The 24,691-nt window shown below is 40.1% G+C and overlaps 1 protein-coding gene across 1 annotated transcript in view; it reads left to right on the top strand.

Annotated features, from left to right (window-relative positions):
• The window catches only part of SLC2A13 (solute carrier family 2 member 13), a 167,433-nt gene that overhangs the window by 49,913 nt on the left and 92,829 nt on the right, over positions 1-24,691 (top strand). Inside the window, exon 4 of the mRNA XM_075429058.1 lies at positions 22,980-23,088. Coding sequence (XP_075285173.1) covers positions 22,980-23,088 — 109 coding nt within the window. The remainder of the gene's footprint in view (positions 1-22,979; positions 23,089-24,691) is intronic.

Genomic DNA, 24,691 nt, shown 5'->3' with positions numbered 1-24,691 from the left:
TGCAGGCAGATCCATTAAAAATGTGAATTCTGGAAAACATTCACGGGTCTTTCACGGATGCAGCTGCATTTTACTAGACTGCAGTTTATAATGGGTATGTTAGGAGACACTACATCACAAAAATACTTTAAAATAAGGGCTTCTAATATGCTTTGAGTTTATAGTTTCTTTTTCTTAGCTGAAACTGGTTTTGAAGATCAATTGAGGATTATTTTGAAATGTAATTTTAATAAGCTTGCACCCTTCTGCCTTGCTGATAAACTTCTGTTCCTTTCTTCTCTAACTCAAGTAGAGAGAAATTAACCTGCAAAACCTGTTACATGCCTTTTCCCACCTTGTATTTTGGAACCTCATGAGTCTGAAGAGCTGTCTTCAATTTTAGCTCCGCAGTTTCAAAGCAGTTTTCTTTATCATGCCTTGGATAATTTCAAACAATCCTCTTTTCTTCCTGTGGTTCTTCTTAAAGGTATTAATTTTATATGGTGATAAAATTGCCCCTCTACACTCTTCATGTTTTTGCAAATTTGAATGTTGTTTTGTGCTGATACAAGTATTAGACTTAACTTTTGCTTACATTTTGCAATAATGATATTGAGACATTAGCGTTATATGAGACAAAATTTGTGAGTTCTAATTGTGCGACATAACCACTGAAAACTAATAATCAATTTTGTGTAAATCCTATACAATATCGTACTCAGAAGTGTAGTATTTTGTTACTATGGTGATGAGCACAGTAGTTTTTTTCAGGATTTTTTGCAGCAGCTCATAATAGTTGAAATGGCTACAAAGAGAAAGAATACGATCTCCAGTTTGAGTTCCATTAAGAATATAAACCCTGAATGACGTATAAACTGTTTTTACAATACAAGTTGCCTTTGGGGCCCGAGTTGTAGTAATGCATTATAGCCAAACTTTACCTGTAGAATAAACTTGGATTTAACACTTAAATTAGTTCAAGAAGGTTTTAAATGTACTAGTCCAATTGGAAAAAATTTTGCAAGTGATTTACTTGAAGGGTTTGATTATGTGAAGTGCGGACTCTTGTATGTCTTTAGAGAGAGTCTGCGGGGTTTTGTTTTTTTTTTTTCAGTGATTCATTTTTCTGTGTAGGTCGGGTGTAGCCTGTAAGGGCTGTATGTATTTTTCCTGTTTGTTACATTTCTTAGTAAAAATGTGCAAGAACATCTATTTACTACAGTAACTGAACCACCATTGTGATAATACATCAGCAAACTTTTTATGTGCTTGGTAAAGTGACTTGAAATTGTGGGCTAGTGGTGATCCTGAAAACAAGAAAATGTAGCCTTTCTTTTTTTTAAAAAAAGCATTCATTGTTGAACTGTAAAAATTGCACTGTGTTCATGAACTGTTGGGAAGCACAGCATGGAGCCAAACTGCTTAAAAGCTCGAGCAAACCACTTTCTCCTATTTTCCTCCATTTAAAGTATTTTGGACAGGAGGTGTGTAAACCAGGCTGGAAATAAAGGCTTCAGTTGCTCCTACAACTCTTTCACTACTAAGATTCTAGGTATTGGATAGCATATAGGTAGTGGTCCTTATGCAGCTTCATGACGAGATCAAGGCCAGCCTGCTATTTTACAGAAATAATAGTTGAGGCAGCATGATTTAATTTCTGGTAGAACTGAGAATTAGACCCAAGGTATTAAGTGCTTTGACTACAGCCTTTGTGAGACACAATATAGTACACGTACTGTACATGTCACCTGTGAAATGTGCTTACACGATTTACTATGGACTGCTACATGGTGTCTTCTACTGGTAATAAATCTGCTGCTAGATGACTATTCTTGTCTCGGTTACTAAAGATACTGTATGGACTCAAGTGACTACAGACAGTTGCACGATTGTTTTAACTAACAAGATGTATGTGTTGGTAACACCAAAAGAGCATTCAGCAGTGATATTAGAAGGACATGCAGAAGGAAAGAGGAGTGTTCACACATTTATGGAAATAAAAGAATTAAATTGCCTGTAATTCTGCTTACTTGTTTGTTTATGTAGTCCTATTAGCCCAGTCTTGATTCAGCAGCAGCCAACAGCGAATGTCTAGGAAAAGGTAGAAGACGAGCCCAAGCCTGTCACAGACTCACAGAATGGTCGGGGTTGGAAGGGACCTCTGTGGGTCATCTAGTCCAACCCCCCTGCCGAAGCAGGGTCACCTACAGCAGGCTGCACAGGACCTTGTCCAGGTGAGTCTTGAATATCTCCAGAGAAGGAGACTCCACAACCTCCCTGGGCAGCCTGGTCCAGGGCTCCATCACCCTCAGAGGGAAGAAGTTCTTCCTCATGTTCAGACGGAACTTCCTGTGCCTCAGTTTGTGCCCATTGACCCTTGTCCTGTCACTGAGCACCACTGAAAAGAGCTTGGCCCCATCCTCCTGACACCCACCCTTCAGATATTTATAGGCATTTATTAGGTCCCCTCGCAGCCTTCTCTTCTTCAGGCTGAACAAGCCCAGCTCCCTCAGCCTTGCCTCGTGGGAGAGATGTTCCAGTCCCCTCACCATCCTTGTAGCCCTCCACTGGACTCTCTCCAGTAGCTCCTCATCTTTCTTGAACTGGGGAGCCCAGAACTGGACAGAGTACTCCAGATGAGGCCTCACTAGGGCAGTGTAGAGGGCAAGGAGAACCTCCCTTGACCTGCTGGCCACACTCTTCTTGATGCACCCCAGGATCCCATTGGCCTTCTTGGCAGCCAGGGCACACTGCTGGCTCATGGTTAACAAAGTTCTTTAGCCTTTTTCTGGAAAGGTATTTGTTGTTCTGCAATCTGATTAGGAAATGCCCCTGTATAAAAAGTATGCACCTCTGGATTTTTGAATAAGTCTACTTTCAAAATCCTTAATCCTATGAAGTCCTACTAATCCCACATTACAAGATGGGACAGGCAAGGGCTTTGCACCAAAGGAAACTTCCAAGTGTTGGATGAAGCTTGTGATGGGATTCAGCTCCCACAACTACCGGAGGCAATACTAGAACATCCTCACATTTTATGCTAAAGTACACGAGCATGTGTATGCACCTTGAGGGGAGGGCAGAGGGTGCGTGTCAGCTGTGGGTGGAAGCTCTTCAGAAGCTCTGAGCGTAGTTGTTGACAAAGCTAGCTTAGTACTGACACTTCTGTCAAGTGTATCTGGGTGAGTGCTGCTAAACCAAGCAAGTGTTCAGGCTGTTATTCCATGGCTTGAACAGCTTGGTCCCTGAATAGTGTCCCACTTAATTTGGGGTGGCATTCTCTTGTATATTCTGGTTTGGAGGTTGGTCTGAGTAATTTCTGTGCAGGTAAAACAACAACAAATTATCACTGACTTGTGATGGGATTCTAGCTGCCTGTGAGGAGCATTCTTCTGTGGTCTGAAACATTCAGACAGTATGGGGTGGGGGCTGTCACAGACATCTGCCTCAGCTGGAGCTGCTGCTGTATTTGAAGCCTGGTGCTTGACTTGCGCAATCTCCCAAGCTTGGAGTGCTGTAATGCTTTTCTCAGGTGTCTCAGAAACCAGACACCATCAATGGAGTCTGTTCCTGTGCTCTCCTTATGCGAGCTGAGTTTCCATGCACAGACGCAGTAACACTATTACAGTCTCTTTAAAAGTTAATACTAAGCAACAAAGAAAAAACCTGATTGCCAAAAATTGCATTAGTTACCTAACTAGGTCAATGCATCCCCAAAGACAGATGCAGACAGACAATCCACATGCGTTACATCTTGACTGGTTCCAAGGCAAAACATACATTTATATGAAAAGCTTTCTCATCAAAACAGGAGTCACAAATTAATCCCTGATGTGTGTTTGAAGTACAGACCTCCTGAATGATGAGCTCTGGGCATTGCTTGTTGTCCTATAGCTTTTAGATGGTTCATATGTTCTTCATTTCTTTAACCTGTTTTTATTACTGCTTGAGATCTACCATTGTCTTTTGATTTCTTTAATTCTTGTGATACTTTATGGGGCTAGGTACTTCTTGTTTCTTCTACTGTTTCAATAACAATGGCTAATAAATTGGTATCTACAAGGAATGCTTAGGAAAAATTGAACTGAGACTTGCTGCTTGCAGCTGCAGGTTTTGCTATACTTCAGGGAAATCAGAACCTGAAATTTTGCACATGCTTGCTTTTGGTCTGTATCTGTCATGTTAGCCTGCCTTAAATTAATTTTATTTTCTTTTATAGCTTATTTGCTAAGGACGACACATCCAGAAGATACAGAGTCTTGTGCATTAGTCCTTGGAAACAATGTCCTAAACTTTGCCTGTATGTTAGCAGGAAGAAATGATTGCCTCTGGGGTTAGGATGGATGTTTGATACTTTCTGTGATAGCATTATGCCATCAGGTAACATTTTCAGTAGAACAGTTTCCATTTAGTGTAGTGCATCATTTGTGAATGAGTGACGCAGTGGTGCATCTCAGCAGTAGCCTACCCTGAGTTCAGGTACGGTCCAAAAGATCAGTCTTGGCACTTTGGACACTAGGACAGGATTGCCATGCTGGAATTAAAAGCAAACTTGGGCTTGTAAAAGCCACAGCTGAAGTTTCCTCAATAATTCCGAGAATCTACAATGTCAGTGTGAAATAAACGGACTTTCGCACTTGTTAGAAGTGTAGTGTTTAAATGACACTGTTTTTTCTCACTCCCCCCCCGTAAACAGAAGTTATTAATGAATATTTCTGTCCAAACTTGTTTGGGCTATCCATGTCCAGAAAGATTTGTTACTTCTGCGGCAAGCAAGACTATCAGATGCACTTCTTTGATATATCTGGAAGAGATGGCCAAAATGTTCATTCTGAGTACATATCTGTATACGTTTCCACGTCAAATTTAGTTTTCTTCAATCCTTGAAACTAAATGTGTCCACTGAATGTAAGAAAAGTTATTTTGAAATATGGTCTATGGATTTTTTTCCTCCGTTTTGTACATAAAACATGAAGTGCAATTTAAGGAACAACTGAATTATTTGTGTAGTTCATTCTGAAAAGTGTTGCATTGCTCACTTTACTTTTTTCTTCGACATCAGACTGCTGGTATCATAGAATCATTAAGGTTGGAAAAGACCCATAAGATCACCAAGTCCAACCATTAACCTAACACTGCCACGTCCACCACTAAACCATGTCCCTAAGTGCCACGTCTGCACGTTTTTAAAATACCTCCAGGGTGGGGACTCCACCACTGCCGTGGGCAGCCTGTTCCAGCGCCTGACCACTCTTTCAGTAAAGAAATTTTTCCTAGTATCCAATCTAAACCTCCCCTGGCGCAACATTTCCTCTTGTCCTGTCACTTGCTACTTGGGAGAAGAGACCAACCCCCACCTCGCCACATCCTCCTTTCAGGTAGTCATAGAGAGCAATAAGGTCTCCCCTGAGCCGCCTTCTCTCAAACTAATCAACCCCAGGTTCCCTCAGCCCCTCCTCATAAGACTTGTTCTCTAGGTCCTTGACCAGCCTCGCTGCCCTTCTCTGGACATGCTCCAGCACCCCAATGTGCTTCTTGTAGTGAGGGGCCCAAAACTGAACACAGTACTCCAGATGCAGCCTCACCAGTGCCGAGTACAGGGGCACGGTCACCTCCCTACTCCTGCTGGCAACACTATTGCTGATAGAAGCCAGGATGCCCTTGGCTGCCTTGGCCACCTGGGCACACTGCTGGCCCATGTTCCACCTCCTGTTGACAAACACCCCCTGGTCCTTTTCTGCTGGGCATCTTTCCAGCCACTCTTCCCCAAGCCTGTAGCGTTGCATGGGGTTGTTGTGACTGCGTGGTGCTTTTTGAGAAAGCAAGAGCAAGCACAAAATAAATAAATATTTGTTCTCCTCTTATTAACTGAAAAGCTGTTGTCATGCTATAATTAATTTTGGTTTTCTGCTCTTTAATATCTGCATGTCTTTGAGACTTGCCTTCTAGCATATACCAAATGTGAACAGCCAAAAGTCACTGTTTCAGTGACAGATTAATGTGTTTATTATATTCTTAAATATTTCTTTCCGTCCTTGTAAAGTAAGGGAAGATATTGGAGATGCAGATGTTAGATGTGTAGCACAGTGCTTGAGATTGGAATAACTTAAATAGTTTTTCTTTACTTGTTTAAAAGCTATGCAGTGAAGAAAGGCAAATTTACAATCTATACGATCTCACCAGTTGGTCCTTGGGGTGTAGTGTCACAGGGAGTTAGTGTTATTGATGAACTTTGAGATTGTAAAGCAAATACCTGGCCTTCAGGAGGAACAAATTGTAAGTGGAGTGTGGTGTTAGGCAGGGTGCTGAGAGACCTAATTTACATGATGAAATTGGATAGCAAGTGCTGATTTAGGGGACTGTTCTCCTATGGCAGTATGTATTGGTAGAGCTTCATGGGCTACAGTCAGGATGGTTCAGTGTCACCTTGTGCAGAAGAAAGGGCGTGCTGGCACTCCTCTTGTGTGCTGGTAGTCTGAAATGGGTACTTCAATGTTGATGTCTCTTTTGTAGACAGAAGTATATGTTTTTGCTATTGTTATGTCACATCGGCTGCTTTTGAGAGCTTCTCTCTACCTGAGGCCCGGGAAGAAGTGTGTCACGTAGGTGACATTTGTGATCATTGTCTTTGTCCATCGAGAATAGAAAAGCCTCCCATTTTAAGTCAATGTCATTGGAATACCATCTATCAGACTTGAATGGTGAAGTGAAATACTGCTCTTCTCAATCACAGAATTGAGTTGCTGTCCTTTACTGAGGAAGGTCACTTGTTTAAAATCTGAATTCTTTTATTGTAGCACAGTGGGATGACATTAGTTTCTTCTAGACTTATGCTCACAGGTTGGTTTGCAGAGTGAATTATCTGGAAGAATCAATGTAAAAAAAAATGTTCAGCCTCTCTTCTCATGTAAATAGCATCATGTATCACATTTTCAGAGGCTTGCATTTCCTCCGTAAAACACTATTTCTCTGTAGCTGTGATGGATACTGGTGGAAGATTTGAGCACCGGTGAGCGAGCTGTGTGGCAGAGGGTTGCTGGGTGCTTTAGAGGTAAACACTCGGTGTCGCAGCGGCACAGGACAGCACCCTCGCTGCAGGCCAGCTGTAGAGAGCACAGAAGAAAAAGTAGTTGCCTGACTCGGCAGCAAAGCTTCCAGCGCAGGAGTCAGATCTACCCTCCTGCGTCCTTTTCGAGTAAGGGCAAGGTGTGCTGATCTCCTTTGCTGGTACGTGTGTGGGTTCACCCCTCTGGATCTGTTCCTCTCCCACAAGCTGCTGCCTCCCCAGCTCCTTTTGTAGAGACTGTTGGTTGTTTGAATTTTATGTTGCTGGGTCCCACGTTTTCACTGCTTCTCCCATTGTGGGTGGTGAATTATAGCCTAGCCTCAGTATTTCTCATGGGAAACTTGTGTGCTTTCCTTTAATGATAAGTAATATTGAACCACTTCCATTTTCATATGTTATTGTAAAGATGCAGAATGTAGTGTGTAGTGTTCCTGCAAATTGCTCCATTCAGTCACCCAGGTTTCATTGTCAGCTTGATCACCTTGTCAGCCTGTTGCTGCCCATGATACACAGAGCGACCCAAAAAGAAACAGCCACTGTTTGGTGCTCTGACATCTGGACTGGAAGTGAAAGAGCCGGCATTCCTCTTCAGAGATCTGCAACATACCTTAAAAGTGCCAAATGTAAATGCCCTGATGCACTTTGAGTCAGTGTGGGAGAGACTGGTTGAACTTTTGTGGCACAAGTAAACATTTTCTCCTAAGCCCTCTCATCTGACAGCAGTAAATAGTTTTCTTCAAAACTACCTCTTGAGAAGTTTGGTGGGTTTTTTTGTTTCTTTCAGTAAATTACAACTAGACTCACAACCACAGGTTTCTGCTTTCCTTTGTCTCAGTTCAGTCCTGGTTCTTTAAATGTGTCATGGGTTTTTCTTAATACTGAAAGGTTCGTCTGAAATATGGAAAAACTTAAAAGATTTTCGTCTTCAGTCAGCTGCTATCAATTGAGCTCATCATTATCTAAAGCCAGTACAAAATCCCCTTTCCTGCAATGTTTCTAAGCAACCAGCACCAGACGTGCAGGAGCTGAGGTCTTGCCCACCACTACAAAAGGGCCAGCAGCGTCTGCAGGGTGAGCTGGGAAGGAGGCGGCGAGCTGGGGTGCTGCAGGTGACTGCCAGGATGGGACACCTGCCTTGGGACTTGCATTTAAATGGTCAGAAGGCGTGTGCGGTTGGTCCGAAGAAAAGCGAGTGTTGTCACTGAGCAGCAGAAAGTAGAGTAATCTGTATTTGATGTGAAGGCTTGTGTCTGAAACTATTAAATTTAAAATGCACTCAAATAGTGGCCTTGCAGAAGTTGGAAGTATGGAGACACATTGCAGTGACACTGATAGGTTAATCTCTCAGTGTTCACATTGCTGTTGGCTTAGTAACAATAATGCGTACCTGAATTTCTTCCTAATGGACAAGATTTGGTTTTTATTTGAACTGAAAGCGTACTTTTAGTTTCCAACAACTTTCAGTAGCAACGTGGTAAACACTTCTTTAAACTGATTTTTTAAAAGTAGAAGCCAACTAATTCAACCTTTCCATACCTCTTCTGATGAATCTATTATAAATTCTTTTTCCCTTGTTGTATGTTGGTAGTCCCTGAAGATCCAGGATCCAGGAAGAGGGCGTAGAACATAATCAGCTCTCAGAACTTGCCTTTATTTTTCCCCAGCTCTCTCCCAGACCCCATGTTTTTTATCATTATCTACTAAGCTTGTCTTGTGAAAAGATGTACAGCCCTACTGGAGGGAGTAGGACCTTATAATTCTGTTGAGGAAAAAAAAGTATTCTTCAGAAAAGAATAAAATTCTGTTTCTTGTCAAAAGCTGTCAACAATAACGGTAAAGGACCTGAGGTAACTCCCAGGTTTTAGGCTGAACTTGCAAAACTAGTAATGAGGAGGGGACAAAAAAAATAAGACAAGAAAAAAAATAAAACTCAAACCCATAGGGAGCTGTAGCACAGCTGAATACATTGTGCTAGCATTACAAAATAGTGAATTAATTTTGTCCTATATTTTTTCTAAATTATTTGTAAATAAAATCTAATAGTTCATAGGCGCAGCTTATGTTGCTTTTTTCCTAGTGTGGTTTTTTATGCAGAACTGTTCCAGTTGCTGTCAGGCACTAAACGATGCATTGACTGCATCTGCATTAGCATTTTGGCTCTGAACTGCAGCGTAGCTCTGCAGTGAGTCTCATCTCATCTCCCGTTGTCACCCTCGTGCTGTTTGTTCAGATCGCAGAGCGGCGTTAGTGTCCACGGAGTAACTTCCTTCAGGGGAAATTAAACCAGAGGTCTGCTCCAGGGATGTGTTCCATGTGCTTGGACTCTTTTAGAGATGTGAAGGTTCAAATCAATGATAGAGTCTTACGGTAGCTTCTAACAGCCCGTGCTTGGCAATGTTCTACCTAGGGTAATGGGCTGAATCTAGTCTGACATGAAACCTACAAATCACATGTCATGTACGTCTAGGGACCGTGGCTTACAGCAGCTTTGACCTGGTGATCCCTGCCTACTGCACTGCCTTACTTGCCGAGATGCTTATGGTCTTACTGCTTCCTAAACTGTGTATTGCTCAGAGGAATGTTTGCTTCACAAGTGAGTGGGCTTATGCATTAAAATACATTGTGTAACTTAGTGTATGGGCATACTGTTAAGCCTGAAGATAACTGGATGTGGGGGTTATGTGTATCCTCCCCTCACCCCAGTCAGTGTTAGCACTGCTCCAAGGAGGAAGGGACTTCGTAGTATTTTCTGTCCTTGAGGCCACCACTTTTCTTTGTGGTGGATTTGACCTCAAAGTTACCATGCTGTGGCTAAACTTTTCTTGTAACTTGGACTCAGTGTATTACACTAAGTGTGAATTTCCAGTGGAGTAATTTGTGGTAATGCAAATGATTAATTTCAGTGTGTCAGATGCAGAGATAAAGTCAGATGGCTGTTATGTCTCAGTGTTACTCTGCAAGTTTTACTGTATTTGATCTTAAATGCCACCATTCCCTTTATATGAATGTTAGGTACTTGAATGATGATTCCTGCTTGCATTTGTAGGCTGGTAATTATCTTTGGCAAAACACTTGCAGAAATCAGTTTATGACTGCAGGCATACTTTGCTATTTCCTTTTCTATCAGTGTTTCTAGGAAAAATTATCACTGTCTAGCGTATGTTACCCTAGTGCTGTCCAAAATGGAAAACTTCCTCTGTTTGTGTCGTTGCCTAAAGTCAGCCTGAGAGTGTGAGCTCATCAACGGTGGTGTCATTTCTATGTTGTAAACTTGATTTTATGTCTGCCGCCTTCTTCCAAGTAGTCAAGCAAGTCATTTTTACCTCCACTCTCCCCCTTCTTCTGTATTTGCCTGCTGGTGTCTTCATGCTAGCTGTGTAGGTGCAGAATGCAAATAGGTATATATAGGTGGAGAGTGTATAAAGATGTGTATAGGTGGAGAATGGAACTGAATTAGCTTATCAGATTAGCTTCACAGCCTGCATGATCAGCAGTAGTGATTTATCTCAGTGACTAAGTGGCAGCTCAGAGAAAGCCAGCACATACGAGGTCAGTAAATGGAGATACTTGGAAATCCACCCTGAAACGTAGGTGGGACAAACACTACAGCTTTCCTCCAGCTTTGCTCTCCCTCTGTTTTTGTTTACAATTTCACCCGGACTTCCTGCCCAAGAATTTTTCCTTTCAGGCTGCTTAATAGGTTGGTGACAGCTGGCAGAAGGCACAGTTGGGCAATGATGCTCTTACTGAGAAACATGAAAATATTTTCCTGTTATCCATGTAAAGATGCAGATGCTTCCTATATCTGACACTGAAAATTAACTTTCATTGTTTCCTGACCCGATCCAATGCCAGCCAGACTGTTGTAACTCATGATGGTATGAAGCAGTTTTGCTGATGCCTTCAGGTTCGTCAGTCTCTACAGCCTGACAAATTCTAAATCGAGTAATTGCCTCCTCCCTTGTTTTGGTAAACAGGTAGGACTTCATACTATTGCTATTCTTTTTAGTGCTTATCCTTGAAACATCTGTTTTTTCATGACGAGTTGGTTTGCTCTGGAAAGTAGTTGAACATCCTGGAAAAGTAGCTCCTGTGTGTTAGAGAGGACATGCATGTCTGGGTAAAATTCTGCCCCTTCTCTGCACCACAACCAGTCTTTCTGGCTGATCATGGGTGGGAGATCTGCAGTTTGCCATGAAGCCAGGAAGGTTACCTGAAATTCCAGCTGTGCTAGTGATGTTTTGGCCTCAAATCTAGGAAAACCAGGAGCTCCTGGGGAAATGGAGATGCTATTCAGTAACCACTGTTGCTGAGCACGTAATTCCACTGGGATGTTGTGAATTGCTATGTGAAGTTTATCTTGCATCATGTTTGACTTCAAGTAGTGCACATGTGTTTCTGAAGCCCTAGGTAAGAATTCATGTTGGTCTTAAAAACAGCTTCTTCTCTCAATGCAGTTTAGGCTCTTACTGCCTTTAAGAAAGGAATTTAAGTCCTTTTTCTGAAATAGTGTTACAGCTGAGAATGCTTGCCGCGCTTATGCAGGTCATAACATTAAAGTTGAAACGTTATAAATATCAACAAGGTGGTAATGTAGATGGGTTTTCCCCAGATATTATTTCTTAACTCCAACAGATTTGGCCTGGAACCTGAGCAGACCAAAAATATTTAAATAACTTGTTCTAACAGCATCTTCCATGTGCAACAATTAGTCTATCATGTGGATTTTCTTGTACATTTTATGTATAGATGTCCATTTGTTGATTTTGCTGTATGGGCACTGGTGCTGCTGTAGTGGCTGATTCTGTTTCCATCGTTGCTCTTTTGTCTCCCTGCAAAAAAGAGCACTAGCAAATGAAATTAAGAAGCCAAATGTAACATGTTCCTGTAGCATCTTTAAGGAGAGCTGGGATGATCTGAAAGCAGGTTGCTACCACATATGTATAGACCCAGGGACATAGCTTCAGAGAGTTAGTAGTGCCTGCAAAACCCAAATAATCTAAAGTTTGTTTTTAGTAGATAGTTATGTTGATTCTATTATAATAGTGATTTTCTGTTACAGTCCATAGGGTGTAGGTAGACCAACTCAAAGGAAAGGATTGTTTTGATGCCAATCCAGTTTTTACTTATTTTTTATTTAATCTTCATTTGGTGACTAGAGGGCACGTTCCCTTGTGTTCTTCAGTGCTGCAGGACAGTTGGAGTTTCACAGTGGTTTTTACCCTTGCTCAGAGCTAAAAACCAAAGTACCTGTGCATGGCGTAGGCTGATCCCTGAGTTGGAAGCTTGCATTCTTTAAAATAGCATGTAAGTGAATCAAACCCATGTCGTCTTCTGGTAAAGAAACAGTTGTGCCCGGTGCCAATATGCAGTGCTTGATGTGGCTTTGGGGGTCTGCAGCAGCCCAGCTCTGCCCTAAGCCCTGTGATACCTGGCGGGGGGCACTGATGGGAAGGGGCGAGGGACAGCCATGCCTGCTGCCCTGGGAAATACAGCCCTGAGGACACAGTCATAGGATGGACTCGGCTGGTTTGGCGGTGCTGTCCTAGTACCAGAATAATGGGGGAAAGACCAACCAACATAGCAAAGATCCTCGTCCTGCATGCTTCTATCTTATAGTGCAATCAAGCATTAGTAGGAGCAGTTAAGTAAGTATGGTTCTGATTTTGTGGGGTTTTTGGGGGGTTTTGGTTGGTGTCTTTTTTTTTTTTTTTAGAAAGAAAAAGCATATTTAACTCGGGGAAAAGAGATCAAGCATTATCTTACACTACTGGATTTTCAAGAGATTTTTAAAGAACTATGTTTTAAGATATTTTATATTTATAAAGAAACTGTGAATAAACATGGCATTTAGGCGATGCCATTCTGTCTTCACTATACGGAAAATGATCAGAAGGATTTCCATTTGTTGTAAAGCAAAGCAGCTTGCAGATTAGATGTATGCCATAGTACATGAGAGACGTTCAACTGTCCATTGTGGAGTATTAATTCTATTTGCCCTAAAACCAGCATTGTGATGTGGGAAGACGCCTTTTGCCTGCTGTTCTGTGCAGCATTATAGTATATCTTTTTTTAAACTCTGTTTTATCTAGGAGCCTTTGTTCACCACGTTAGTCACAGCTGATGATACAGGACATCTATGTGTCAGCTTTTGAAATTACTTTTAAAAAAATGATTTAATGAAAGCAAGACCCACAGTATGTTCTCTTATTAATCAACAGGCAAAAAATATTTCATTATACGAACAATTGTACATAGATCTCTCTCCTTACTGTCAGTCTTACTGACAGTAGCAAGAATTACTCTTGAGAAACTCTCTGAAGTTTATGCAGAAGCAGTCTTTCTCTAATTTCTGGAAACCAACAAGACTTCACTTCACAGTGAAGGTGCATTAAAAATGACCTGTACATCTTGCTGGAGGAATTTTGTTGCTACCACCAACAGGATTATGAAATAAAAGAGGTTACTAATCTGACACTGCATAGGCTTTCTTCTTTGTGCAAATAGAAGTAAACTGCTTCCACGGTGGTTTTGCATTGATGCTAATGATTATATCTGATGCAAAATTGTGAAGAATCATACTTCATTGTGAAGTACTTTATTATGTCTGAAATGCCAGAGTGGCTGGATTGTAAAAATTCACATAGGCGGTATGTGAATCCTTGAGCAATTGAAAGATTCGGAAACTGTTATGAACATCAGCTTTTCATAATCTACAGTTCTTGCGATAAAAGCACTGCTTAGGATCATAGCCCAAGAGGTTATCATCCGTTTTCAGTATTTTTAAATTGTAAATTATTACTGGTTCAGCCAGTGATAATACTTAAGCAGTTGGTTGATTTGGAATCGCTGCTCCAGCGAGATACAGTCTGCAGTAGCAAAAACTTGGCCCGTTGTCACTGTCTTCTGGACCACAGAGAAGAACCGTACGTCCACTATACTGTGGATTTTTCACATTTTGGTAAAAATGGCCATGCTATGTCAAAGTCTATCTCGCTGCCATTCTGTCTTGATAGTGGCCAAAGCTTGGTGGATCCTAACAAGGCTTTTGGTTTTGCATCTGCCATTTTATACTGCCCTTTTTCTGCCTTGCTTTGAAACAACTGTGTTCTCTACTCACCTTCATTGTACCGCTTCTGATTTTATGAAACTTCTGTTCTATTCCCAACTCATAATCAGCTCCTTTCCTCCAACTTGAAGGACGGTGTACTTGATGTATTGCTTTCATCTGTAGCTAAAGCAGACGCCTATTACACTAATGAAGGCAGAATCACACTAAACAGACTGTTAATATTAGCTTGTTGTGAATCCAGACAGAAGTACACTGATATGGTATAACTGTATATGCATTTTAGTACCCAGGGGTCTGGTAAAAATAGTATTACCAGTGCTGTATGTTGGAACTGTTCCATTAATTTTATTGTTCTTTTTGCCTTTTTCTCAATCTTCCCCCATTTCTACCTTATTCCTTTTTTGAGATGAGAGGGAGGAAGCAAAGGGGACCAGAACTGCGTACAGCTCTTAACAATCGTAGAATCATAGACTGGCTTGGGGTGGAAGGGACCTTACAGATCATCTAGTTCCAACCCCCCTGCCATGGGCAGGGTCGCCTTCCGCTAGACCAGGCTGCATAAAGCTCCATCCAGCCTGGCCTTGAACACTGCCAGGGAGGGGGCAGCCACATCTTCTCTGGGCAACCTATGCCAGGGCCTCACCACTCTCAGAGTAATATTTTTTTCCTTATATCCAAATCTAGTCTCTTTTAGTTTGAAACTATTACCTCTTGTCCTATTGCTACAGTCTCTGGTGAAAAGTCTGTCCCCATCTATCTTAGAAGCCCCCTTTATATATCCAAAGGCTACAATAACATCTCCCTTATTGCTACATCATGTGTCATACCAATTATGGGAGTTGTCAACTGAGTATTTTACCCTTGCTGATTTCAATATTGATTTGTGTTCTCTATGGACGTTATAAATTCAGGGTAAAAACTGTTAGTCTAGTGTGACTGACAGGTTCTTGATTAATGAAGCCTAGGACTGAGATTGGAAAAAGGGGTGGATCTGCTGTTGGCGATGTGACGATGGCCGAGTTTTACAGAATCTGTATCTAAGGATGCTTTTTTTGTTTTTTACTACTGTGAAGAACCAAACTTACGTTTTCATGGGGTTGTACTAACCAGTACCAGCAAAAATCTTAGAATGGTTTAGGTTTCATAGAAGAATCATGTAGATGGCCTCTGAAGGTTGTCTAATCCAATCCCTAATCAAACCAGGGCAAGTCAGAGCATGTTGCTTAGGAACATCTTCAGTGAAGTTTTGATCATGACCTGTCTGAATCTCTCTTTCTGTGTTTGACCACTTCCGTAGTACAAAATAAACAGACTTCACATCTGGTCCAAATTTTCTGCATTGCAATTTGTCTACTGCCTTTTGTCCTACCCCTGCAGACCCCTGAGGAGCCTGGGTTCATCTTCTCTTTGGCCCTCCGCTAGGTAGCCGTAGACAGCAGAAGCTTTTCTCCTTTACCTTATTTTTTTAAAGCTGAACAATCCCAGTTGTTTCAGCTTCTCCTCATTTGTCACGTGCTCCAGCCCTCTCCACCTCAGTGGTTTTCTTCCAGACTCATGCAGCAGTGTGGTGTGCTGCTCGAGCTAAGGGTCTCGCGAGTGCTAGGTAGAGAGGAAGAACTGCTTCCCTGACCTGCTGGCAGTGCTCCTGCTCCTCCTTCCAGCATGTGGTTGGCCTTCTCTGCTGAAAAACATGCTGTTGTTGAGTGGTAATTGTTCTTGGAGCCCTTTGTGTTTCTGATAGAAGATGGTTACTACTAAAATGTAGTAGATTAGGTAGTACTTTTAGATAAGCTATGATCTTAGGCTGCAGTTCAGTGAAATGTTTGTGTGTGTCTGTCCTTCTGTCTTCAGTGGAACTCAACTTTGAGCTCAAATTTGAATACTTCAGTTAAGAAACTCCTTCAACTTTTTTTTCTAAATACATTATTATTAGCTTCAAGCTGGTCTGCTCTGCTGTCTGTCATCTGTACATCTATTGATGATGCTGTCTTGTTGTTAGGAAGCCAAAGTTAAAGTAGTTTGACTTTAATGTGCAGTGATTTTTTGATTTTTCTCGTCTCTGGTAGTTTTGGAACCCAGCTCATATCAAATGATATTGATTTCAAAACAGGTTTTAAAAACCTGTTTAAATGTGGACCTCATCTCTAATTTAACTTTTTTCCTTACTTTTATTCTTATTGAAACTCTTATGCTAATGGCATCTGAATTTTAAAAAGTGAGAGGAGATTTTCAGGCCCCTGAGATAAATTTTTTTTTTAGAATTTTTTTATAAGGAGATGGTCTAAACTAAATGTGCTGTTAATAAAAAAGAAGAGTGAATGTGCAACAGATTGTATCCATAAGTTCCCATCGAGACTTCCATTGACCTTGAGGCTCCGTTCTCTGTTTTATTAGATTTCCCTTTTTTCCCCTTCCCTCTTGGGAATCTGTCCCTATGTCTCATTCTTCTGGAGGGCAAGGAGTAGAAATCTGTTTTCACTGTTAAACTACTGGCTTAGGGCAGGAACAGGGTTATTTCATTTGGAAACAAGGGATAGAAGGGGAAAAAAAATGCCACTAAAGGAAGATTTTTGGCAGAAGAACATTTTCAAAAAATGTAAGGCATGCAGTGTGTTGCCCAGGAAATAAAATACAATATCTGTACGGGAATACAGTAACAGCTGGGAAGATCAGCTTGAGAGTAGATTATTGACTGAGTTGGAGGGAACTCTGAGTCATCAGCTTTTTTGGTGCTCTTTTAATTGAAAAACAACAGCAACACCAACACATCAAAAAAAAAAGCACTCTTAAAACTGCCCTGATTGCAATTTTCATTTAAGTGTCTTTCCTCAACTTAAAACGAAAGAATAAAAGCTTTTGAATTCCAGATTGCTAAATGCTCTGCAGTGCAGTTCATTACTTGATGAGAGAGTGGAATGGGAAGCGCTTCAGGATGCTACACTTGGCGTATTTTGGTTCTACCTGCGTAATGCTAGCTACATCGTCTTACAATTCCTCATCTGCTTTCTCCAGCTTTAAGTGAGGCTTGCACTACTGTTTCCTATGTAAAGTGGTTCTAGAGCAGACCATGAAAAGAAATGTTTGCTAAAACCACATCATAGGCTGTGGATATGCACAAGTCCACCTTAATACCTGTTTCTTTATTTCTAAGGTGTTTGCTACAGCTAGAAGGAAAGCACGATGTGATCCTTGCCTTTGTCTGTCCTTACCCCAGTTTTCCTATCCAAGAAACAGGTAAAGCTCCCCCTCCCTCATTCCTCCACTCCTCAGGTCTGACAGTACCGCAGTGGGGTCCCGCTTCCACCTGCGCGGACTCTCGTCGGTCATTGTGGCTGCTTCTCTCAGCTCCTGCTGGCATCATGTAAATGGCCACCCTTCTCTGTCTGTTATCTGTTTTGTCATGGTTTCTCCGGTTTTAAAGGACTTCATTACAGTAGTTTCTGTTTTGTATAAAGAACATGTCATACAGAGCCAAAATTCACTCTTCTTTTTGCTTCCCTACTTGCCACTGCTTCTTATCCTATTCAGAAGTATTCTTAACTGCTGCTGCCTTTGTGCAAGTACTCAGTCATATAGATTTTCCATCACCAAAGCTTTATATCAAAGAATGTGGTATCAAGGGAAAGAATTCTTTTTTTCCTTTTACAGATAAAAGAAAATTGCTTTGTTTTCAGGTTTCCCAAAAGACCAACCTAACTTGCTGTCAAAACAAAACAAAATAATCTTTATTCTTAGTGTTTCTGTTCTCAGTGTGTGGATTTAAAAGATCATTTGGAGGGACTATTTATTTGAAATCTGGGTTTCCTGAGTGAACAAAAAACCTCTTCCAGTTCAACTAGGCATGGAAAAACTTCTTGCACTACTCTAGAACCAAAATTGTTATGTCTAATTAGCTTTGATTTGCTTTTAGAGCAGGCTGGCTTGTTATACCATTGGATATATTTACTGTGGAAAACTGAGAAATACTAAGACCCAGTTACTAGGCAAGCTTGACAGTCTTTTCTCATTCTTGGCTGATGGGAAGTTATATAATTAAAAAAAAAAAGAATCAAGCAAACAACCTTTTGAGCTATCTCAAAGGATTAGAGAACTATATGAGGCAGAAGGTTTTGGTCTTAAAGCTACTTCTATTTTCCTGTGATTTGATAAATTTTACAGAAAAGTGTTGTGACCATGAATGAAGTTGATACTTTTAGAAAATAAGCATGTAATAGACTAAGAGAGGGAAAGGGTGTTTACTTTAGTATGTCATTCATATGCAGAAAATAATAGTTGGCTCTGAGGGCTTTGGTGGAGGAATGTTCTGCAGATGATGCAGAAAAAGCTGGGCTGGAAGCTGTCATTTCGTAAGGAAGGCAAAACAGAGAAATGGTTCCTATGTCTGCCTTCAGTTATCCAGATCACCAGCCTGAAGTTTCTTGGTTTTTTTTGTTCCATTTCTGTCTGTACATGTATTCTTTGAAGATCTATCTGGGTGGAAGAGAAGGGGTTGACTGGCATTAGGACAAGAACAGGTCCGAGAAAGTAATCGGGAAGGTTTAGCTTAATTGATGCTAAACTGATGAGTGAATGTCTCATTGCTTGGCTAAGCCTGCTTTCCTGGAAACACTCCTCTACAGCAAGAGCACAAAATGCTGGCAAGAGCCCTCCGTACTTTTAAGCTGTTGCTACAAGCTGTCACCTAGATGAGCTGGCAAAAAAATGTTTGAACCTGAAAATGACTTTGGCAGAGCCCAGTCTCTAACCATAGTTGCCTGGCTGTGATATTTTGCCAAGTATTGTACTAATAATTTGAGGGATGGGGATCACAAGGTTTCCAGGCACCAGATGTCTGCCTGCATTTGCTGGGGGATTTTTAGGTTGGCTTTATGTCTATCTACAATATTTTTGTTTCCCCCAAAGTGTATGCAGTGCATTTTCAGAAGGAGATGCAGAGACATCATTAGTACCCATTCTTCTGCTTTTCAGCTTTCGTTATTTAAACTCCTTTTAGAACTAGCATTTGTTTATTTTGTTGTCTTTGAAAAGTCTCTATATCTTTTAGTTGGCATTGGATCACATCCAAGCTCCTGTGATGGCCATACAACACATTTTACCTACAGAGGAAAGTCAAAATGCCTTACTAGGTGATTTCTAAACCTAACTTACTTGTGGGTTATGCCTAGCAGCAGGAACAGCAGCTAAAATATGGGAAGCTGGCATTAAAAGTTTCAGATAACCACTCATAAAATGTAACATTTGGAAAGCATGACTGGCTTTCCAGAAGTAATGATTTGACAAGAACAGCTCCTCCCCCTGTGTTTAGCTCAGCGTAAGCTAAGAAGGTTTTTTTTGGATATGAAGCCAAACTTCCAAATTCTAGTTTTGCATTTTGTTTATAAGGATAAAGGTCTCATTAGGTAGACAGTTAGACCAGATCAAGAAAAAGCCAGTTAAACCACAGCAATCCATTTCATGTGTCACTACTTCATGTAATGTCACCTTCTACAACAGCAGTATGCTTATTTTTCCATTGCTCTTTGCCTGTTGCTGCCATTTTGCACTCTCACTAAAGTAAGCTTCAGCTGCCCTTTACTGTAGCATATTTTGAACCCTTGTAAACATACGCAATAAGGAAATTTACAGCACAAAAAGTCTAACCAAGTCTAGTGTCATTAAATTAATGATGACCTTAGGAGGTCTCATCCTTTTGACTTCATTTTTATTCATAGATTAGAAGGAGGAAAGCAAACATCTCGGTGGTTTCTCAAGTTCAAATGCAGGAATGTTTCTAAATCTCCCAGCTGAAGAGAAAACAACAGAAATTAATGCAGAAATATCATAAACAAAAAAGATTCGCTTTTGGAGACCACTGTCTATTTTTTTCATTGTAAAAATTGCCAAATGTTTTTTTTTTTGTGATGTATCCTTTGCATTATCTGTTTCCCTCTAGTTCTGTGACTAAGTTGCTCCACTTTTTAAAGATTTAATTATTTTATTGGTTTGTGCTGTTTTAATCTATTGTAATAACTAACAGCAGATTTAATGGTTATCAGAAACTCCTGAAGTAGAATTGAAGTTTTCAGAAGACCTATTTTCAGAAGAAAAATGTATTTAATTCTGATAATTTGTTTTGTTTTTCATTTTTTAGTTTAGACCCATTCTCTGTTGTTAACAACATTTTGCCTAGAGTTGTTTTCTTTTAAGGCTGTAATAGAGGAACACAACAGAAGATGAATGGCAGAACTGAAGATGGGAAAATGGAAAAAATAGTATAGTTAGTTTTAGGGCTAGATACTTCTAATAAAAAGTTTCACACTTGTTTTCTCTTTTGAAAATAGCCACCTCACAGTCAAAGTCCTTTGGGTTTTTTAGTGGAGTTTGTAAAGCTCCTTTAATATAGAGATTAACGATTTCTTTTATTTCTTTCATTCCACTTATTGGTTTGTAAACCTGAAGGCTGTGAATTTATGAAAGAAAATCCTTTAATTTTGTGTATGCCTATTGATATGTGCAGTTGCCATGGTACAGATTTGGAGTGAAACTCTTAAATCTCTGACTTGAACCGCTATGATGATTTTTAGCATCGTTTTTCTGATACAATTAATCAGAACTCTGAAAAATTACAGGTAGCTACTGAATTTAGCTGACTGGATGCTCTAAAGGTCTGAAGTCTAAAAAACTGAAGTAAAAGTCTAGACTTTACTACGTGGTCTTAAACTTTCTGCAGGGCCCCACTTCAGGCTGTTTTGTGTGGTGAAGTTTTGATGAGAGTTCATGACTCCCTCTGAGTTGCGAGCCATTGTCTGGGAACAGCTGCTTTAATTTTTAGCTGTTCATTTTAATGCCTTCTTTCCAATTGTTCTGTACAATGCCATAGTGTGAATAGAGTTTTATATAACTTTCATCAGATAGCTGATTGGATCAGGAATTGTGAAAAACTTTGCATCAGTTCCTTGGGGCATTTCTACTTCCTTTCCTAACAGGCTCTGCTGTAGAGTTCCAGCTTACTCAGTGAGCACAGTTATTGGTGGTGGACTTCAAGATTTAGGTTGTCTGTAAGGTCCTTTGAAGATAAAGATGGATTTTGAACTCATTTAGCAACTTCATAGGAAGTTTATGAACAATGGAAGATGTCTCGTAGGCATTCAGCAGCCTGGGTTCATGACAGATGCTGCAGAATTAGTTGTCAGATAAAGGTTTTTAAGCCCAAAGCCTACATGCTTAGGTGTGATGCCAAGTATGAAAACCTGAGGGCTGCTGTTTGTGAATTAAGATTCGTGGTTGCATTTGTTAGTAAATCTTTTTTCTTTGTGAGGCTTGGAGTCGAGGAGGAGTCCAAGAGTGTGTCTGAGCTCCAGATGGCTCCTGGCTAACAGCGAGTGCTGATTGTGTTGTTTTTGGACCGAGGAAATGCCACTCTGGCTACTGAACCCTTTGATATGTCTGCCCTGTGATGTCATGTGTCTTACTTGAGAATGTCTTACCAAATATATAGATTGACTCTATTTATCTGTCAGTTCATTTTACTCAGAGAGAGATGTTTTGAAGGTAGTGGTGTGGCTGTATGGCAGGGACTGTGTACTGTCTGAGTATTAATGTTACCTGGAAACCGCTGGAAAATTTATCAGACAGCATTCTGCTGTTAATAAAGAAGCAAAGCTAAGCAATGATACTGTTAGAAATACTGTAGTTTTTTAATGAAAAAACAGTTTTTCTTAGGCAGGTCTGGTAATCTTTCGATGAAGAAAATGTTATCTAAACTGTCTTCTTGAGTTCCGCTTTTGAAACTGTTCACAGATTGTCAGCTTTCTGACGATGAAACTCTTTGCATGTAAATCGTTCTTCACTAACAAACCCATATAGGTTTTTATACTGAATGAATACGTTTAGTATTTTCTGTATGTTCAAGAAAGACTTTGAAAATGTGAAAATGTATATCCTCTTCATCTACTTTTTTTTTTTTTGATGGCAAATGTTTTGACTTAGGCATATTGTGATTTATATTAGGTGTTTTGAGTGGGTATACCAGAAGTGGTAAGATATATAAAACGTAGAATTTTTCACCAGACTGTGTTCTGCCCTAAACACCACTCTGGACAGAAAGAAATTCAGGTAAATAATGGAGTCAAGTATTTTAAATTTTTGCCTGATATCACGTAGCTTTCTATATTATTTTAATAGGATACTTTGAAATTTTAAAATTAACAGAGAAGAAAACTTTCTCTGTGTGCCAGAAATTTTTGTTTTTCTCTTCATTGAGAAACTGTTTTCTGCTTTTTGAGTGCAGCCTCATACCATTGCTACCAAAGGTATGGAAAAAAATTCAATTAATTTATGCTCCCTCTGCTGGCCTTACAGCTGTGTAGAATAAATCTATCCCATACCTTCAGAGTACGCACACTTGCAACTGGTTTGTGGAAATTACATCTTTGGGGGACTAGGGAGAACACTTTAACCCGGCAAGATCCAGATCTGAGCAGTGAGTAATGACATTTCTGAAATAACCTCTCAATAACAACAGGAGCTTTTAGAAAGGAAACAACAATGATATTTGGTGATAACTTTGAGTACATTCAGTTGCAGTGGATGTGCAATCTGTTAGTATGTTATAAGAGAGTTGTACATTTGCCATCAGTAGTATACACAGTGTACAAAAATAGTTCCTCTTTTTTTTTTGCCTGGGCTTCCCGAAAATCATCTTTGTAGTACAGTGCAGAAAAGCAGAACTGAAATGATCAAGTTGTTAAAAAATGATTGAAATAGTCCAGGTTTGTTTGAAACTAAGGTGCAAAGCCTGTTATGCCTGAGAACGTTGTCTTGATAGTGATCACTTAAGAACTATTATGTATTTTTTTGTTGTTGTTGTTTTTTTTTTTTAAGCTGGACCTGTGATCTGCAGAATGCTAACATACCCTCCAACTCGAAGAGCCTTAATTGTGGGTTGTGGTCTGCAGATGTTTCAACAACTGTCAGGGATTAACACCGTCATGTATGTATTTACTGCTTGCTTCTCTTTATAAAATATAAGAAAAAGACAATTGAACCAGTAGCGGTTGTAGATGGGCTTCTGGACAAAATCTGACATGTGAAAAATTGAGTGTGAGACCTGGAATGTTTGTTTGAAATCCAGATATTGACATATTTGACGTCTCAAAATTGGTATAAGATGATGTTAGTACAAGAGCAAACATTTATATGGAGAAGAGAATGCAAACTGTACTCTGGGAGATGCGCTATTATATGTTAAGGTTTACAGCCAAAGCTATGTGTGTTTAGGTAAGAAAGTACACTTACGGTTTGTATTTGCATGCAAATAGATCAAAATATGGTGAGGGTTAGATCATTGACTATGTAAACAAGATGGAAAATTACTGTGAAGTGCTAAAGGAGAGAAGATGCTGAGGGAAGAAGCATTTCCTGTTATTACATGGTTCTGTTACATGTGTGAAGACTCGGTAAATGTAGAAATGAAGAACAATATATTGGGTTCTCTGATAAGCTGTCAGCTCACAAGGGTGGAAAGAACTCAAACTCAGTATTGTTAAAACTGCAAAGGAGGGATATCTGCAACAGGTAAAGAAAGATTTTATAAAGTAGGAATTGTAACCAAATGCGGGAAACAGAAGAATGCATAACTGGCAAGTTATGCATAAAAATCAGAAGACAGGCACAGAAAGAGCTTTGAGAAATTCTTCAGCCACATCAGAAGCAAAAGACCTAATGGTCTCCAGGCCCAGTAAGGATCAAGACATTGTGAGAACATAAGCAGAAGATAAATCTTTAGCAGCATATCTTACAAAGACTCCTTTTACATTTGTGTTAATTATGGAGGGTATATGAAGCTTCCTGCACTGGACCTTACTTAAGATGTCTCAGATGGTCTGTTTCAAATTCAAGTGTTAGAGGAAGAGCTTTTAGAACAAGCTGATTAAAATGAATAGTAACAAATTGCCTGGGCTAATCAGGGTACACCCAACAGGTCTGGAGTAATTCGAATACATAATCACTGGATTTGGAAGTGTAGCATAATCTGCGTGAAACTGCGGCCCAGGAAGTTTTATTTCTGTCCTTATCAAAATTAATTAAAACTGTCATAGAAGCAAATGAGAAGATGTGTGTTTATTAATATGAAAATGAACATGTACATGGAGAATATAAATTAATAAAGAAGAGCCAACATGATTATTGTAGACAGAGCATAGCTTGCAGTTCGGTTGGATGTGAGTTCGTGGGCATGTTAGAACTGTACATGCCATATGAACTAACCATCCTAGTCCATCACAGCTGCTGCCACAATTTCTTGAAGAAACCAGATGGTTGCAAAAGTAAGAGAGAAGTCCTCTCATGGTAATAACTTCTTTAAGATGGGGAAAAAAAAAAAAAGGATAAGAATAAAAGAGAAGTTATTGCAAGCCGAGAATAGACTCCTGCAAGGATCTGTGTGGAGATCTTTGCTGCTTTAATAAGTCTGTGAAAGGGGCTAAATAGCAAAATACCAGCTTGTACTCATACACCAGGATATTAAGACCCCCAAATCTGTGAACATGAACATCTGTGGGAAGATAATACAAGATAACAAATTAATAAAATGG

Source organism: Opisthocomus hoazin, chromosome 8 (genome assembly GCF_030867145.1).
Source record: "Opisthocomus hoazin isolate bOpiHoa1 chromosome 8, bOpiHoa1.hap1, whole genome shotgun sequence".
Taxonomy (NCBI): Eukaryota; Metazoa; Chordata; class Aves; order Opisthocomiformes; family Opisthocomidae; genus Opisthocomus; species Opisthocomus hoazin.
The sequence above is the reverse complement of the archived record's forward strand: the minus strand, read 5'-3'. Positions and strand labels throughout refer to the sequence as shown.